This window comes from Gasterosteus aculeatus, chromosome 7 (assembly GCF_964276395.1).
Source record: "Gasterosteus aculeatus chromosome 7, fGasAcu3.hap1.1, whole genome shotgun sequence".
Lineage (NCBI taxonomy): Eukaryota > Metazoa > Chordata > Actinopteri > Perciformes > Gasterosteidae > Gasterosteus > Gasterosteus aculeatus.
Genome location: NC_135694.1, coordinates 30,626,540 through 30,642,263, shown reverse-complemented (window position 1 = coordinate 30,642,263; position 15,724 = coordinate 30,626,540). Strand labels below are relative to the sequence as shown.

At 50.3% G+C, this 15,724-nt stretch overlaps 2 protein-coding genes across 8 annotated transcripts in view; one reads left to right on the top strand and one right to left on the bottom strand.

Moving 5' to 3' along the window:
• The window catches only part of arhgef12b (Rho guanine nucleotide exchange factor (GEF) 12b), a 19,367-nt gene extending 6,303 nt beyond the window's left edge, over positions 1-13,064 (top strand). The window contains exons 3-38 of one of the 7 annotated variants that reach the window (XM_078106964.1): positions 915-1,013; positions 1,184-1,233; positions 1,503-1,560; positions 1,784-1,977; positions 2,236-2,313; positions 2,389-2,481; positions 2,834-2,959; positions 3,254-3,373; positions 3,762-3,860; positions 3,936-4,046; positions 4,122-4,220; positions 4,323-4,365; positions 4,473-4,578; positions 4,670-4,807; positions 4,908-4,940; positions 5,091-5,205; positions 5,291-5,396; positions 5,476-5,712; positions 5,800-5,950; positions 6,562-6,731; positions 6,813-6,959; positions 7,440-7,525; positions 7,621-7,746; positions 8,071-8,185; positions 8,283-8,383; positions 8,528-8,605; positions 8,692-8,767; positions 8,851-9,018; positions 9,111-9,198; positions 9,925-10,008; positions 10,112-10,206; positions 10,527-10,874; positions 10,968-11,153; positions 11,434-11,633; positions 11,716-11,788; positions 11,871-13,064. In XM_078106964.1, the coding sequence (XP_077963090.1) occupies positions 915-1,013; positions 1,184-1,233; positions 1,503-1,560; positions 1,784-1,977; positions 2,236-2,313; positions 2,389-2,481; positions 2,834-2,959; positions 3,254-3,373; positions 3,762-3,860; positions 3,936-4,046; positions 4,122-4,220; positions 4,323-4,365; positions 4,473-4,578; positions 4,670-4,807; positions 4,908-4,940; positions 5,091-5,205; positions 5,291-5,396; positions 5,476-5,712; positions 5,800-5,950; positions 6,562-6,731; positions 6,813-6,959; positions 7,440-7,525; positions 7,621-7,746; positions 8,071-8,185; positions 8,283-8,383; positions 8,528-8,605; positions 8,692-8,767; positions 8,851-9,018; positions 9,111-9,198; positions 9,925-10,008; positions 10,112-10,206; positions 10,527-10,874; positions 10,968-11,153; positions 11,434-11,633; positions 11,716-11,788; positions 11,871-11,884 (4,211 nt within the window). In that variant the 3' untranslated portion in view covers positions 11,885-13,064. Of the gene's footprint in view, positions 1-914; positions 1,014-1,183; positions 1,234-1,502; positions 1,561-1,783; positions 1,978-2,235; positions 2,314-2,388; positions 2,503-2,833; positions 2,960-3,253; positions 3,374-3,761; positions 4,047-4,121; positions 4,221-4,322; positions 4,366-4,472; positions 4,579-4,669; positions 4,808-4,907; positions 4,941-5,090; positions 5,206-5,290; positions 5,397-5,475; positions 5,713-5,799; positions 5,951-6,561; positions 6,732-6,812; positions 6,960-7,439; positions 7,526-7,620; positions 7,747-8,070; positions 8,186-8,282; positions 8,384-8,527; positions 8,606-8,691; positions 8,768-8,850; positions 9,019-9,110; positions 9,199-9,924; positions 10,009-10,111; positions 10,207-10,526; positions 10,875-10,967; positions 11,154-11,433; positions 11,634-11,715; positions 11,789-11,870 lie in introns of all 7 variants that reach the window. The other 6 variants (XM_078106963.1, XM_078106966.1, XM_078106965.1 and 3 more) reach the window with 6 other exon arrangements.
• tlcd5b (TLC domain containing 5b) lies at positions 12,031-15,724 on the bottom strand. The gene is made up of 3 exons (XM_040180190.2): positions 15,283-15,724; positions 15,001-15,207; positions 12,031-14,057 (listed from the first exon to the last, which is right to left on the bottom strand). Exons 1-3 carry the CDS (start codon positions 15,296-15,298, stop codon positions 13,468-13,470), a joined length of 813 nt encoding a protein of 270 aa, XP_040036124.2. The 5' UTR covers positions 15,299-15,724; the 3' UTR covers positions 12,031-13,467.

Below are 15,724 nucleotides of genomic sequence, written 5' to 3'. Positions count from 1 at the left end.
AGCTTCAGGCTCCTCATCCTCACGTACACCCGTTTTAATAGCGATTAAAACCCTGCAAGAAAGAGCGTTCAAAGTGGCGGAGGAGCGATTGTCCACTCCGGCTCCCTCGGATACTTCTTTAGGAGAAGGGAAAGGAAGAACCCACGTGAGGCGGCTAATGACTCGCTCCTCTTCCTCACCGGCAACAGGAAGAACTTCCCTGATGGAAGTTTCTTACCCTGAAAGAACACGAGCGCCGTTACAAATGCAAAGGGCTGCTCTCAGCAGGTCAGGAGCCCGCGGCACATTCAGACGGGTATTCTTAGCCGTGCATCCGGTCACGGGACTTCCCACATTATCAAAACAACAGAACAAAGGTCCGTTTAATAGATGGAAACAGATACAAATACGTTTTCCAGTCATGGAGTGTTGGTGGCGGCAACGTGCAGAGAGGCAGAGGCAGTGAAGAAGAAGAAGACGAAGAACAATGGCTCGCTAACATGAATATAAATTAAAATTGTTAACTAACATCAACTGTAGGAAGGTTTTTAGTGGAAAGAAATCCACCCGATATGTTGGTCAGACTTCAGCTTTGTTTCTAAGAAAACAGGACACGTTTTTTCTATTTTTTCCATCACAAGTCTTAAAATCAATATTCTCTGTCAAAGAATGAGGTAAAAAAATGCGAAGCACCATATTGATCATATTAATTGAGTATTAGGATATACTTATTATCATTACACACGCAAAGGAAACCTAAAAAACCGTGTCGTTTATTTGTTACTTCCTGTGTGGAAGATGTTTCCCACAAAACATCAAAACCGCAAAGCTCAGATCATCCGTGTCGCAGCCGCGATTTGTTTCAGCGTATCTCGCCGCACCGTTGGTGGCATGTTGTGTAATGTAGCGTGTGTGTGTGTGTGTGTGTGTCACAGGTCTGGTGCAGCGCTGTGTGATAATCCAGAGAGATGAAAACGGCTTTGGGCTGACTGTCAGTGGAGACAACCCAGTGTTTGTGCAGCTGGTGAAGGAAGGTAAAGCTCACACACACACACACACACACACACACACACACACACAGCACTCTTATCCTTGTCTTTCTGCACTTATGAGGACCCTCGTGACACAATAAGTGGCCTTAAAGGGTCCTCACAGCGAGGACCGGCCTCTCCGCTTCTCTGACTCCCGTCTTTTCTGCCCTCAGATGGAGCTGCGATGCGAGCCGGCGTTCAGACAGGAGACCGGATCATTAAGGTCACAATGAATCACTCGTGTACTCATTTACTCACCGATTCATTTGTATTTTCTAACTCACTCACCCGTGTATTTATTTTCCCATCTCTATAAATACGGCTGTTTCATGGAAACACTCACCAATGAACCTCTTTGTGTAACATTGATCCAAAATGCAGCGGACAGCTGTTTAAAGGGAAACTATTTTATAAATGCATGTTTTTATTTAATGAGAGACACATCGAATAACAATCGCCCCCCCCCCCCCCCCCCCTCCTGTTTGTTGACAGGTTAACGGGACCTTGGTCACACATTCAAACCACGTGGAGGTTGTGATGCTGATTAAATGTAAGTGTGCTCCTCTTCCCTTTGGAATCACTACCTGGTGTTTGATTCTCCGCTGTGCGCACGGCCGGCTCGCACCAGTCATCCCTGACACAATGCATCCTTTGGATGTGGCGAGATGTTTCTCTTTCTCTCGGGGGGTGTTGCTGACTCGCGTGCTTTTTAAGCCGCGCGTCAGCGTTTGTTTCCGCCCCTTCATTCCTTTCCCGTGACTCCTCTCTGGCAGCGGGCTCCTATGTCGCGCTGACGGTGCTGGGGAGGCCTCCGGGGCTCCCCCACATCCCCCCGGAGGAGGACGAGGAGAAAGAGAAGGTCCGCCCGCCTTCCTCCCCGTCATCGGCCCTCTCGCCTGCGCCGCCGGGCGGAGAGCCCGCCGCCTGCTCGCCGCCTGACGGGGTGAGGAAGCAGAAAGAACTTGAGGTCGGTCTCTCTATGTGGAGGACGGGGACACGTCCCCCCACACGGCGTTTACATCTCTCTAGCAGCTCGAGTTTTAGTTCTAACCAGAGGTCCGATCTCGAGGTGGAAATCTCATTTAAGCTTTCCTAAAAACCACAGAACTCTCTTCAGTAATCGTTCCATAAGCACTTAAACAATGGTGATGATGTCACCTTTTTTCCACTATCTCTGACTTTTTGGCCCATTGTGTTTCTTTTTATTTACTCTTTTTTTTTTTAGGATGAGAACAAAACCACGCAGAGCCGAACAGCTGAGAACCTGCAGAAGATGCTAACGGATGAGCAGCAGGAGCTACAGGTGTGTGTGTGTGTGTGTGAGACTCCTGCATGTCTTCATATGCAGATTCTTCAGCACTCTGGGATTTGTGTTCAGACCAAGGAGGAGGACTACAGCAGAAACCCTCGGCCCAAACTACTGAAGGAGGTGCAGGAGGCCAAGAAGCACATTTCCCGGCTGCAGGAGCAGGTCAGCGAAGCAGCGTCACAGGTCAAAAAAAACAATTTCATTTACACATCCAGAAGGTTGCAATCAGCCTTCGGTGATTTGTCCTTTCAGGATCTCAGACAGCCTTGAGGTTCTTCACCCACCTCCATGCAATGTGTGTCAAACTATATAAAGGCAACTTTAGTTAATTTAATTAAAACAGAGTAGAAGTACAAATAACGCCCTGTGAAGAAACTGTAGATAAGTCAAAGTAAACGTCCTGTCGACCTGCTTTATGGTCATTTTGGAGTATTAAATAATAATAAACAATGTAGTATTATCAGTAGAAGTACCTGGCGCTGGTACTAAAGTCCTTCTTGTTGTTGCGTTCCAGTGCAGAGCCTCGGGGAGCAGGAACAGTGACGCTGAGGACGGGGACGTCGGCCCCCCCGCGAGGGAACAGACCCCGACCTCACAGGGCCACAGGAGCCCCGCCGGGCCCCCCAGCACCAATAACGCTGTGGGTACAAAGGCAGATGAACCACATCGACCAGGAGTCATTAATCATGAGACCACACGAGCCGCTGTTATTAATAATGTGATCAAAAGTTCCAACAGGAAGCTTCTTTGGAAGGACGGATTCTGCTTAATGACTTCCCCCTTTTTCATCAGAACGTCTCTAAATAGAGAAGAAATGGTCCGACTTTCGACCTCTGGGGATTTCCCAGCATTCAGCACCAGACTAAACAATCAATTTGGCTTAAGTGTGGTGTTGCGCTGTGTGTGTGTGTGTGTGTGTGTGTGTGTGTGTTAGATGCAAAGCAGCCCCCCCACGGAGGCTAAAAGAGAGACGCCCTGTCAAAGCCCGGACGTCAGCCGGCGGGACGGCCCCCACCTCTGCCCCTCGCCGGACGCCGAGGACCCCGCTGACACTGTAACACACTCACACACGTGCACACAGACACACCGTCGTGGTGAGGCCATCGACGCTCACACTTTGACCCATTTAACAGACCTGAGAAACAGATAGTGTCCCAAAAAGCCCACGTGTAAGTGTGTTTACCAGAGATGAGCTCTTGGAAATAATAAGGAAATAATGGAATTGGAATAATGGTGGGAAATAATAAGACTAAAAATAACTGATTACTCTGTTTTTTACTGCTTTGTTGGAGAGTTTTTTAAATTACTACATATTTTATTTTATATATTCAGTACAAAGCTGAATATATACTTTCTGTTAGTGTGAAACTAATTTATCAGATAGATCTACACCACTTTCTCCATCAGTGCCTATATGGACCATATATACATATATCCCTCAGGACTCTGGTGCCCAGTGCATTGTGGGTAGCCCTCCATACCTCCTCAACCCCCAGATCATCGGAGCAGAAGATGACTACTTTGACTCTCAGCAGGAACAGGTATCTGAAATGAGTCGTAAGTGGATTCTCTTCCTCTCGAGCAGCGGCATCGATCCCCGTTTCTCTCCGCGTCAGATCGATGGACCCTGCAGCTGTTTCCAGAGCATCGACTCGCTCAAGTCTCGTCCGGCTCACCTCGCCGTCTTCCTCCATCACGTGGTCTCTCAGTTTGACCCGGCGCCCCTGGTACTCGCACAACGCACAGACACAAGGCACAGGCTGCGGCGGTGGTAATGCTCACTGGTGGTTCCTGTCCTTCAGCTGTGTTATCTCTACGCCGACGTGCACAAGCAGACCAGCTCCAGAGAGAGCCGCCGCTTCTTCGCCGAGTTCCACTCGCTCTTCGTGGACCGAGCGGCTGTGAGTTTCTCCTCCGGCTCGTGTGTGTGTGTGTTTGTTCCTCTCGGACCACGTTTCCGCCTCGTTGACTCTTTCGCGTACTTTGCCCGTTGTCCTTTGCAGAATCTTAAAGTACCGGTGCCGGAGGCCGTTGCCGCCGAATTAGGTGAGGCCATCGAACTTTGAGCCGAGCGTGGCTGCTTTCTTAATTAGCTCCAGGACCTATTTGGTCCGACTTTGTCCGCGCTCTGACGCGTCTTGGCGTCTGCACAGAGAAGCGGCGGCCGGAGTTAATCCCGGAGGAGCTCTGCAGGCAGCACATCCAGACGGTGCAGGACACGCTGATCCCAGAGCTGCTCAAGAACCTGGAGGACTTCAGGTGACTCGTCGCTCAACTGCGCCGGAGGAGCGGAGGGAGGGGGGTCAGGCGCGTGAAGGTGACGCGTGTTGGTGTGTGGTTGTGCGAGCAGGCAGAAGCGCAGCATGGGTCTGACGCTGGCCGAGGACCAGCTGTCCAAGCTGGGCCCGGAGGGAGGAAAGGACCAGCAGGCCCTGGAGAGGGAATGCTCCTGTGCAGAACACATCCTCTCCAAGATCGACGACATCCTGTGAGAGAGCGCGCACACACACACACACACACACACACACACACACAGCACAGTCGACTCCTTGTGTCATTGTGCGCTGACCCTGAGCTGCTCGTTGCAGGTTCTCCTCGTATCCCACAGAAGAGGACAAGTGGTAAGACCGGGGAGGTTTTTTTGTGATGTCATCAGCTTCAAACATCTGCATGGCGTTTTTTAAATATAATTGTGTGATGAATTCATTTTCGGTTGAGGTATTAATGTATGACGGACTCGTATCTCTTTCTTCTTCGCTGTCACGTCGCAGCCAAACCATGCAGCATGTGATCCTCACCTACATGAAGCACCTCGGGGTGAAGGTGAAGGAGCCTCGAGGCCTCGAACACAAGCGGGCGCGCATCAACTTCCTGCCCAAGATTATGGTCGGTTCCCTTATTTAACATGGTTTTACTGTGAGCGCTCCCCGCTGGCCGCTTCAACATACCTACCGCCATTTTGAACCGGCAGAAGAGCATCAAGCCCGAGAAAGAGGGCGAGGAGAAGGTGAAGAAGCCTCTGTTCTCCAACATCCTGGGCCCCCCCCGGCGTCTCAGCCGAGTGGACTCCACTTCAGGTGAAGTTGGAGTTGTTGGCGGAGATTGGCAGACGTTTGCTAGTGTGAGTGTGATGTTTCATTGTGTGCGTGCGTGCAGTCGGTAAGGCCGTGGAGCTGAACAAGCAGCGCTCCCCGAAGCAGCTTCCCCACCCGACCGCCGGCATCCCCGAGCAGCCCGACTCCTCCGGCTCGGCTCGGCCCCGCGGGGCTCCGCCCGGCACCTCGGGATCGGACGCCGCCGCGCCGCCTCTGGCCGCCGGCAGCGGCTCCTCCACGCCGCTGAGCTCCGCCTCCGGTCAGGCCTCAGACACCAGCGGACCGGACTCGGACTCCAGTGAGGAACACCTGCTGCTCTTCCTCTGCTCATGCAGGGATTCAGAGGACAGGGTCGGTCTGAATTTACTCTGCGTCCTCTTCCCAGACGTGTCTCCGTTCTGCGTCCAGCCCAGAGTGGGCGAGGGTCCGCAGGCCGGAGACCCCCAGGAGCCCGTCTCCAGTCCCACCGGCACCCAGTTCGACTTCAGCCCCTCCAACCTGGAGCACTTGCAGGAGGAGGACCAGGAGGCCTTCAGGTGTTCACGGGATTTAGACTTGTTATGTTTTTTTCATGCTGGCTTTCAATTCTGAGATTCAGGGTCATTTTGCTTCCCCGTCATCTCTGACCAGAGAAAAGATTTACTTCACCAGATTTCTCCTGAATTCACCAAAAAGCACTGCTAGATAATGACCTGGTTTGCATGTTTAAACCTTAAAAATTCAATCTATTAAGACACCAGCGGTGTCTTCAACATGTCGGTCATGTGACTGTGTCACTGATCTCTGAAGTCTCCTTCAGGAGCTCCTCCAAACGTTACACCTTCATTCCTCTCTGGGTTCTGCAGGTTCCACTGACGCTTTGTTCACACCACATTCAGAGACCCATTTATACTTATTTATGTTTTATCTCTAAAACATGCAGGAAATGTATGTATGTCAGAACCAAAATTATTTTTGCAAAAACCTTTGACTGAAACCTGTCTTCATCCAGTGGATGAACCACATGAAGGTTTGCACATATTTCACAAAGTGTCGCCTTATTTGCATCAACTGGTCGTATAAAAAATATTAAGTTACGTTTTTCTACGTAATGATTATATAATAGCGATGGATAAAGACCAGTAAAGAGGCCCCTCTCTGTCCTCAGGATGGAGCTGCAGAGCTCGGTGAGCCCGGCCGAGCTGCAGAGCGAGGACGACCAGGCTTCGGGGGAGACGGAGCGGGAGGAAAACCCTCTGACCTGGCAGAGTCTGGTCAGCCGAGGCGTCCTGGCGAGCTTGACGCTGCAGGAGATCAAGCGGCAGGAAGTCATCAACGGTGAGTCGCCGACAGGGGCGGGACATAAAATGATAGGACACCGAGTCCCCAGCCGCGTGTTAAGCGTGCGTTCCACCTCAGAGCTCTTCTACACGGAGCGGGCGCACCTGAGGATGCTGAAGGTGTTGGACGGCGTCTTCTGCCAGCGGTTGACCAGAGACGGCGTCCTCCCTCCAGAGGACATCAAGCACATCTTCAGGAACCTGGAGGAAATCATTCAGCTGCACGGTAACGTCCCAGATTCACAAAATATGTGTTCGCAACCTTTGTAAATGTAAAGAAGAGTTTTTTTCCATTCAATTTTTTCTCCTTAACTTCAACGTTAATGTAATTTTTTACAGTGTCGGAAAAATCTGTGCTATTCAGCAGTGTTAACATTTCTGTTTTCATCTTTTAAAGAAATGTAATATTAAATAAAAAAGAGTTCCTATGCAGTCGGCGTCTGGATATCCTGGATATGCAGGGAAACAGATGTGGATGATTGCTGGATGAAGAGATAATACCACTTATGAGAAAACATCTGCCCAACCAATCAAAAGGCCCCTTAACTTAAAAGCCGGTTGATCGGCTGTCGTTGTGGTCGATTTGAGTAGAGAAGAGAATATGAAACACGTCGAAACACAATGGAGGAAAACACAAAGAGAAATCGTCCGAATTATGAAGAAGAATGTTCATGTCTTAACGCTTTTACCACTTTTTTTTCTGCAGTTTCTGTGACGGAACAAATGACGGCGATCCGGAAGCGGAGCGAGACGTCGGTGATCGGTCAGATCGGCGATGACCTGCTGTCGTGGGTACGAGCAACAACCGCACCACGCTGATTATCCGGTCCGGATTGCATTTGTTCTTTGAATATTCTCTGTGTGTGTGTGTGTGTGTCTTATTCCAGTTCAGCGGGGAGGAAGAGGAGAAAATAAAACGGGCGGTGGGAACTTTCTGTAGCAACCAGCCGTCCGCTCTGGAGCTCATCAAGAGCCGGCAGAAGAAGGACCAGCGCTTCACCTCATTCGTGCAGGTGAATCCACATATTTTAATCTCTAGATTAGATTAGATGTATAAATCAAAATCATACAGCTATTGACACCAGATACAAACACAATACAAAAATAATAAACTGGCAAAATACGTTTCTGGGGGTTTCAACCGTATTCTCACTTTTTATCAAACTGCTACAAATGGGATCAAAAAAGAAGTCGCCCTCTTAAGTGATATCAGTCTTTCGACCTGGATATTCTCCCTTCGTCCATTCAACACGAATCACATCAGCTCACAGACTCCAGCTGTGCAAACAGCGTTTTTGTTCTACTTTAAAGATTCCTTCTTGTTGTCTTCCTGTCAGGAGGCTGAGAGCAACCGTCTGTGTCGCAGGCTGCAGCTCAAAGACATTATTCCTGTGGAAATGCAGAGAGTCACCAAGTACCCGCTGCTGCTGGACAACATCGCCAAGTACACCGGTAGGAGAACTCGTGGCTCGTAGCCGGCGGCGTCGCTCCGGGAGGTTTGTGGTTCCTCGCTAAGCGGGGCCGCTCGTGTTTGTGCACCTGCGCGCAGGAGACGGAGAAGAGCGGCAAAAGGTGAAGAGGGCTGCCGAATGCTGCAAAAAGATCCTCAACCACGTGAACCAGGCGGTCAAAGAGGCCGAGAACAAACAGGTTCGACCACCCTTTTTCATTCACTGGTTCGCTCATTCAGAACCACCTTTCGTACCACGCGGCCCCCTCGGGCGCTTCCCTACGTTACGCCACGTGGCGACGAAAAGAGGCGCCTTTCATGTTTCATGAGTTGTTTCTCCTCAGAGGCTGGAGGAGTATCAGAAGAGGTTAGACCTCTCGTCGCTCAAGCAGAGTGAGAATCCCATGATCCTGGAGCTGAGGGTGAGAGACACCACGGTACCTTCTCACGAAGGAGCCGTCCGCCGGGTCCGTGTCTGTTTAGCCAGAGTTTGATTCTTGTCCTGCAGAACCTGGACCTGACCAAGAGGAAGATGGTGCATGAGGGACCTCTGTCCTGGAAGGTCAACAAGGAAAAGACCATTGGTACTTACCACACGCGCCCGTATGTGACGATGACATCTTATTTAATGTGCAGATTTAATGTGCACCACGCTCTTCTTCTTCAGAGCTGTACACCATCCTCCTGGAGGACATCCTGGTCTTGCTGCAGAAGCAGGACGAGCGCCTGGTCCTCAAGTTTCACGGGAAGAATCCGGCCGTCTCCGCCGACACCAAACACATCTTCAGCCCCGTCATCAAGCTCAACACGGTGCTGGTCCGACCCGTCGCGACCGGTAGGAGCCGGAAAAACGAAGCAACCCGTGTAATTAGTAACTCGTGTGTCCACTGTCCCGTGACCCCTGTTTGTCTCCTGCGTCCTCTGCAGACAACAAGTCTTTCTTCGTGCTGTCCATGTCGGACAACGGGGCTCAGATCTACGAGCTGATGGCTCAGACGGTGTCCGATCAGAGAGCGTAAGTCCTGCGCCGCCAAAATAAACTCAGACTCCAAGTCGCCTCACTTCCCCCCGAGTCTCACCCCGCTTCCCCCCCGAGTCTCACCCCGCTTCCCCCGAGTCTCACCCCGCTTCCCCCGAGTCTGACCCCGCTTCCCCCCGAGTCTGACCCCGCTTCCCCCCCGAGTCTCACCCCGCTTCCCCCGAGTCTGACCCCGCTTCCCCCCGAGTCTGACCCCGCTTCCCCCCCGAGTCTCACCCCGCTTCCCCCCGAGTCTCACCCCGCTTCCCCCCGAGTCTGACCCCGCTTCCCCCCCGAGTCTGACCCCGCTTCACTCCCCGAGTCTCACCCGCCTTCCCCCTGAGTCTCACCCCGCTTCCCCCCGAGTCTCACCCGCCTTCCCCCCGAGTCTCACCCCGCTTCCCCCCGAGTCTCACCCGCCTTCCCCCTGAGTCTCACCCCGCTTCCCCCCGAGTCTCACCCGCCTTCCCCCCGAGTCTCACCCGCCTTCCCCCCGAGTCTCACCCGCCTTCCCCCTGAGTCTGACCCCGCTTCACCCCGCTTCCCCCCGAGTCTAACCCCGCCTTCCTCCCGAGTCTCACCCCGCTTCACCCCCAAGTCTCACCCCGCTTCCCCCCCCAAGTCTCACCCTGCTTCACCCCCGAGTCTGACCTCCCCCCCCCCCGAGTCTCACCCCGCTTCCCCCAAGTCTCACCCCGCTGTGTCGCCCTTCTGCCCCTCCAGGTGGCAGCGCCTGATCACGCAAGGCGCCGACGCCATGAAGGCCCAGTCTGGCCACAGAGACGTCACGCCTCCGGCTCGGTCGCAGTGAGTCCGCCAGCCGCCGCGATTTGCTCATTGACATTTTGGGGCTTTGACTGTTTTCAAAAAGATGTTTTTTTAAAGGTAAAGTGATGCGATTGCGTTTCAGAGCTGAGCGCGACGCCTTTGAAATGATCAAACGCGGGATGCCCAAAGCGAGCAAAGATCCCAACGACACATCAAGTGAAAGCCTCCATTCCTCAGGTACCAGTCGCTCAATTCACTTCTTTATTGCAAGCAACTATTCAATCTGAGTAATTGATCAAAAAATGTCAGAAAAATGTTGCCAGATTTTGATATTCTTTAATAATATAATAATAATTTATGAAGCGCTAGTTGTACAGTAAATGTACATATTAAGTTTAATGAAAGATTCAACACAAACTAACTTTATCTCTGTCACATTATAATATATTTTACATCATTAAATGTAAGTAATATAACGTATTAATAGACCATGTAAATGTATTTCTTTTAACTTCCGTCACCCTATGAATGCAAACCCCAATGCGTTCCACATGAAGATGCCGCCTGTTCTCCGGACATTCAAGCGCCGCCGGGTGTCAACCCGTTCGACGGCATGAAATCCGAGGACGAGGATGAGGAAGAGGAGCTAGTCGCAGCAGACAGACGGGAGGATGCTGAGGAGGAAGTGGAGGAGGAGGCGGCGACGGAGGAAGAAGAAGAAGAAGAAGTAGAAGAAGAAGAAGAAGAGGTGGATGAAACGGAGCTGGAAGCCTTCCTGGACGGGCAGCTGGCGGACGCACTGCCCTTCCTGCAGGAAGCGCCGCCTCCGGGCGTCGCCGCTGAAAACCTCGAGCGCGGCGCATCGGGAACGCTCTCCTCTAAAGGCGAAGAGGCTCTCAGGACGCGTGAGTTACAGCTTATTAAAGGACCAGTCCACCCAAATAACAACTTACCTCCCCGAGAGAGCTCTGAGACGATGTCCCCGCTCTGTGTCCCAGTGGCGATGCTGAAGCAGGCTCTTTTCAGCCACATCAGCACGGAGGCGGAGGAGGAGACAGAGGGGGTCCACGAGGCCGTGGTCCCCGAGAGGCCTCCTCAGGGACGAGCGTCCACGAGTTCACATCGAGAAGACCCTCGGCCCCCGGCAGGACTCGCAGAGCTGCCTCAGACGCCTGAACACAACGGTGAGGCCCCTTCGTCAATGACATGGGAATAGAATACTATGCAGAACATTGGCGCCGGGTCCTCTGGGCCCAAAGCGGTTTTCGGGGCGTTTATTTGCCCCTGACACATTTTACCCTGAACATGTCGTGCAGAATAACTCACGTACCATGCAACAAGTCATTAAACAAACCTAATTCTTTGTGCTAAGCTAAGCTAACAAACATATAGTCAGGGTTTGGGAGAATGGTGTGTGTGTGTGTGTGCAACATGCATTTCCACTCGCTCTGTTCTCCACCCCAGGAGGCTTTGTGGTTCTGGACTTTGGGGGGGGCTCCGAGAGCAGCACCGATGACGACGGCGGGGTCGGCGGCGACGTCGGCATCGACATGAGAAGGCTGCTGTCCTTCTCCTCGCAGGCGGGGGGCGCCGGAGGCCCCAACCTCAGCAGGCAGCTCAGGACCCACCTGCGCCTCCTGCAGGCCGACCTGCAGTACCTGAAGGTACCACGCGGCTCCTTGTCTTGGTCTTTGATTGAGACCCAAAGCGTCAGAAATGCGTTGATTAGATTCCCTCTGATTCCAGGAAGTGGAGATGAAGTACAACGAGCTGCGACACACACACGGCGAGACCGCCACCGACTCAGATGACCACAGCGGTGATGATTCCTCCTCTGCAGCATCTCCGGCATCCGTTCACAGCAGATCTAAAGACACCTTTGTTTGTGATATTCTTTTCAGATGCGATTCAGTGATGGTGGACGTCCCTCTCGAGGTTCGTGCCGCTGCGTGGTCACTTTCCTCCGGTGGAATCTTTGAAGATTTAATTCTGGATAATGGAGACTTCAGGAACGTGTCGGTGAAAGAAGTTATCGTCACTGACTGGAATGTTTCGCTACAAAGAGAAGAGACTCTTTCCTTTCTTGTTGCCATAATATTAATCAACTGCATAAATGATCTTAAAACACTGGAGATATGAAATGAAGAAAGTTGCATGTTTGAAGGATGAACAGCAAAGATTAAGAGACAATCAGGGACCGGACTGATTCTGAGGATCGAGGTGGTCGATCGTCTCCTTCAGGACTCTGCTGTACTGTATGTGTACTGTACATATTCAGCCACGTAGATGAACATGCTGACAGTAGATTTACTCATTTTGTGGAAGCCAAGCTGCCTTCTCACGACACTGATTATGTTTTGAAACTCTGCAGCATTAGCATTAGCATTAGCATAAAACTGGAACGAGTCTATGGGGGATGGGGGGGGGGGGGCAACCCACCACCTCTAAAGTTCAATAATGAATTATTTGTTTAGTCCAAACACAAACAGACACATAAAAATGACTTTCATGGCTGATTTGCTAGCCGGTAATAATACTTTTTTTTTGACCGACAACGGAAAGGTTCTCCTTGCAGAGACTTTTACTTACGGATCATGTACGGAATAAAGTTCAAGCATGTACCTTCCAATAAAAATAAATAGATTCCACATACTTATCGCCACGAAATAACAATTGAAACCACAGAAACGTTGAAAGACGACGTCTTTGCGTTCGGTCAAAGCAGTCGAGGGACCGTTGTCGAGCAATATAACCAACCAGAAGGTCCCCGGGCCTGCTGAGGGGTAGAAGGGTGCAACACACACAGGACTTTCACCCAGCAGACCCGTGGGTGTCCCGTGTAAATGGGAAATGTCTTTTCTGCACCCGTCCAAACTTCATCTTGAGCCTGTGACAGCGGCCCGTCGTCCCGCTGAGGGCCGGAGGTGCAGTCATCCAACCTCTGTGATTCCCTTCAGAGAGGGATTAAATTCTCACCCAAACATGACTAAGCAGATTAAAAAATCCTAAAAAGAATTTGTAGACAAAACATGCTGTGTAATAGATTGTTTTCCATGTAAAGGTATATAACGTACAATAATGAATATCTAAATATATTGTGTGTCGTTGTTTTTCACACAGCACATGTAGGTCACAAACTGAAGAAGGGCTGGATCTGTTCAGAATGTTATATTTTCATTACTTTGCTGTTATTAAGAAGTTTGTTGAGAACATTTGTGTCTTCGCGAGCACATTTAAAGCACATCGAACGGGATCTTATTCATCATAAAACCTGAGTAGGGTTTTGAATGTTGATCGAAGGCGCCTTCTGAAAAACACGTGCCCACCCGTACCTAAACATATGTATTTAATGGTTTTAGTTCTATAGGTATGCATGTGCATAAAGAAAGTACATAGTTTCTTAGCACAAAGGACGTTGGGAAAAAGCTGCTTTAATGGCGCATTATGGGTTTGGTAGAAGGTCCCTGCAGCATTATGGTGCGTGCTGACGAAGTGACTTCACTCGCTCTTCTGCGCGTCGGTGGCCCCCGGCGTGCGGTCCCCTCCCCTCAGCGGGCGGTCCCCTCCCCTCAGCGGGCGGTCCCCTCCCCTCGGCCGGTGTTCCCCTCGCCACCTGTCGTACTTCGCCCGGCTCTTCCTGTAGCCGAACCGGGCTATGTCCACCATGAACACCCAGGCCAGCGCGTACATGGCCACGCCGCCCAGCTTCATGACCAGCGTGGTCCTGGGCGACGTCAGCTCGCAGTAGAACAGGAACCCGCCGACGCCGACGCGCACGGCGGCGAAGAGCGAGATGAAGAGCAGGTCCACCGCGTCGCCCAGCGCGCCGTCGTAGCGGCCCAGGCGCCGCAGGAACCAGCGGGTCTGCAGCAGCGGGTTGGTGATCTCGCTGCCGAAGATGACGCCGCAGGTCTCGCAGGCGGACACCCCCATGAGCAGAGCCAGCAGGATGCCCGCGATGGAGCCGGCGTGGTGCGCCAGCATGACGGGACCCTCGGTGTGGTGACGCGCGCACCAGCCCAGGTCGAAGAAGAAGTAGCCCAGGCAGACGGCCAGGGAGAAGGTCTGCAGCTCCGTGTTTTCGGTACCTGAGGGGTGCGGGAAGGGGGGACTTTTTTTCAACCAAAATATTTTAAAACTTTTTTCGGCTTAACATTTTTTCCTTTCATTTTTCAGGACATTTTTCAACTAAATATATTTTGACATTTTTTTCATATTTTTTCTTCTACCAAATATTTTTACTTTTTTCGGCTTAACATTTTTTTACTTTCATTTTCCAGGACATTTTTCAACTTTTTTTTCATATTTTTTTTCTACCAAATATTTTTTTTTGGCTTAACATTTTTTTACTGACATTTTCCAACTAAATATATTTTGACATTTTTTTAAGATTTTTTTTTTCCAACAAATATTTTTTACATTTTTCGGCTTAACATTTTTTTACTTTCATTTTCCAGGACATTTTTCAACTAAATATATTTTGACATTTTTTAAATATTTTTTTTCTACCAAATATTTTTAGACTTTTTGACCAAATATTTTTTGAGGGGGCAAGCACTCTTTGTATTAGGTACTTGTAATATGTGCGTATTTATATGTAATAAGACCCTTTTTCACGATGTTCTTACTATTTCTCTGACCTTCTTTGACCTCATATATCTGGACATTTTTCAACATAATATTTGTAAACTTTTTTTCCTCATTGAAAGGACTCATCTTAAGTTTATTTTTTAATTAAACAATCTTCCAAACTAACAATCCCTAGACAAAATACTACATGTTGCTATAGTTAATAGGACTATATCATATTCTTTAGATTATAATGCATCTGAAATTCTAAATAAATTTACAGACTGATTAAGAATTTTGAAAGCTAACTACTATGCGAGTTGTTTGTACAACAGATATTTCTTGTGATCTTGTGACAATAATAAACTGCTTACAATCTGGATCTTTTCACAAGTTGTGTGTACATTTTTATCATATAGAAACACATTACATATAAAGAGGCATAATCTGAGCAGCACTGACCTGCGTGTGTGAAAGGCCAGGGGCCGTCGATAAAGAGGACGTACGCCGTCAGCATCACTATGACGATGCCGTGGGACAAAGTGACCAGCCGGCAGCTCCACTCGGACCCCCGCTGAGGGAAGGTGCGGCAGAGCAACAGGTAGAGACAGGACCAGCCGACGAGGCTGCAGGTCACCTCCAGCACCGGCATGGCTGTCTGTGTGGGTCCTATTGACCGCAAAGGGGTTTTAAAAGAGATGAATCATTCAGAATCTCGCTATCACCGCTCACAGTGTCTCTCACCCAAACTCGTCCCCATCTCAGTCTTGTCAGAAATACTCAGGAAACACAGAGGAAATGACTCTGTCTCTCGGAGCCCATCGTTGTCTACGTCCCATTCAACTCCCACAAAGTGTCTCACAAAGACATCCCACTCAGCACAATTCAAATGGACCCATTTTCCCCGTGTCGGGCTGACAGCAGTGAACGTGTGCTGCGTGAAGGCTACTGAAGACGTTCAGTGGGTCCTTCATCCCCCCCCTCAGACCTGATCCTCTTTAAGGATTACAGGCCTTACTTCTCTGCAGATACCTGCTCTCAGGCGGGACGGCTCGGACGGGTTCCAGGCCCTATACTCGTGTCCTTGTTGCATCAATTCAATTAAGTTAAATAAGTCTGTCTCTGAGGTATGTGGGAGAGCATCGTGGATCTGGTAAGGAGTGACTGTGCAGGTTGATTAACCTGT

Bases quoted from the DNA above. Each gene is read 5' to 3' on its own strand.
- tlcd5b (XM_040180190.2), bottom strand. The intron at 14,058-15,000 runs GTCAGTGCTGCT...CGCACCCCTCAG, and splicing joins CTGGCCTTTCACACACGCAG to GTACCGAAAACACGGAGCTG.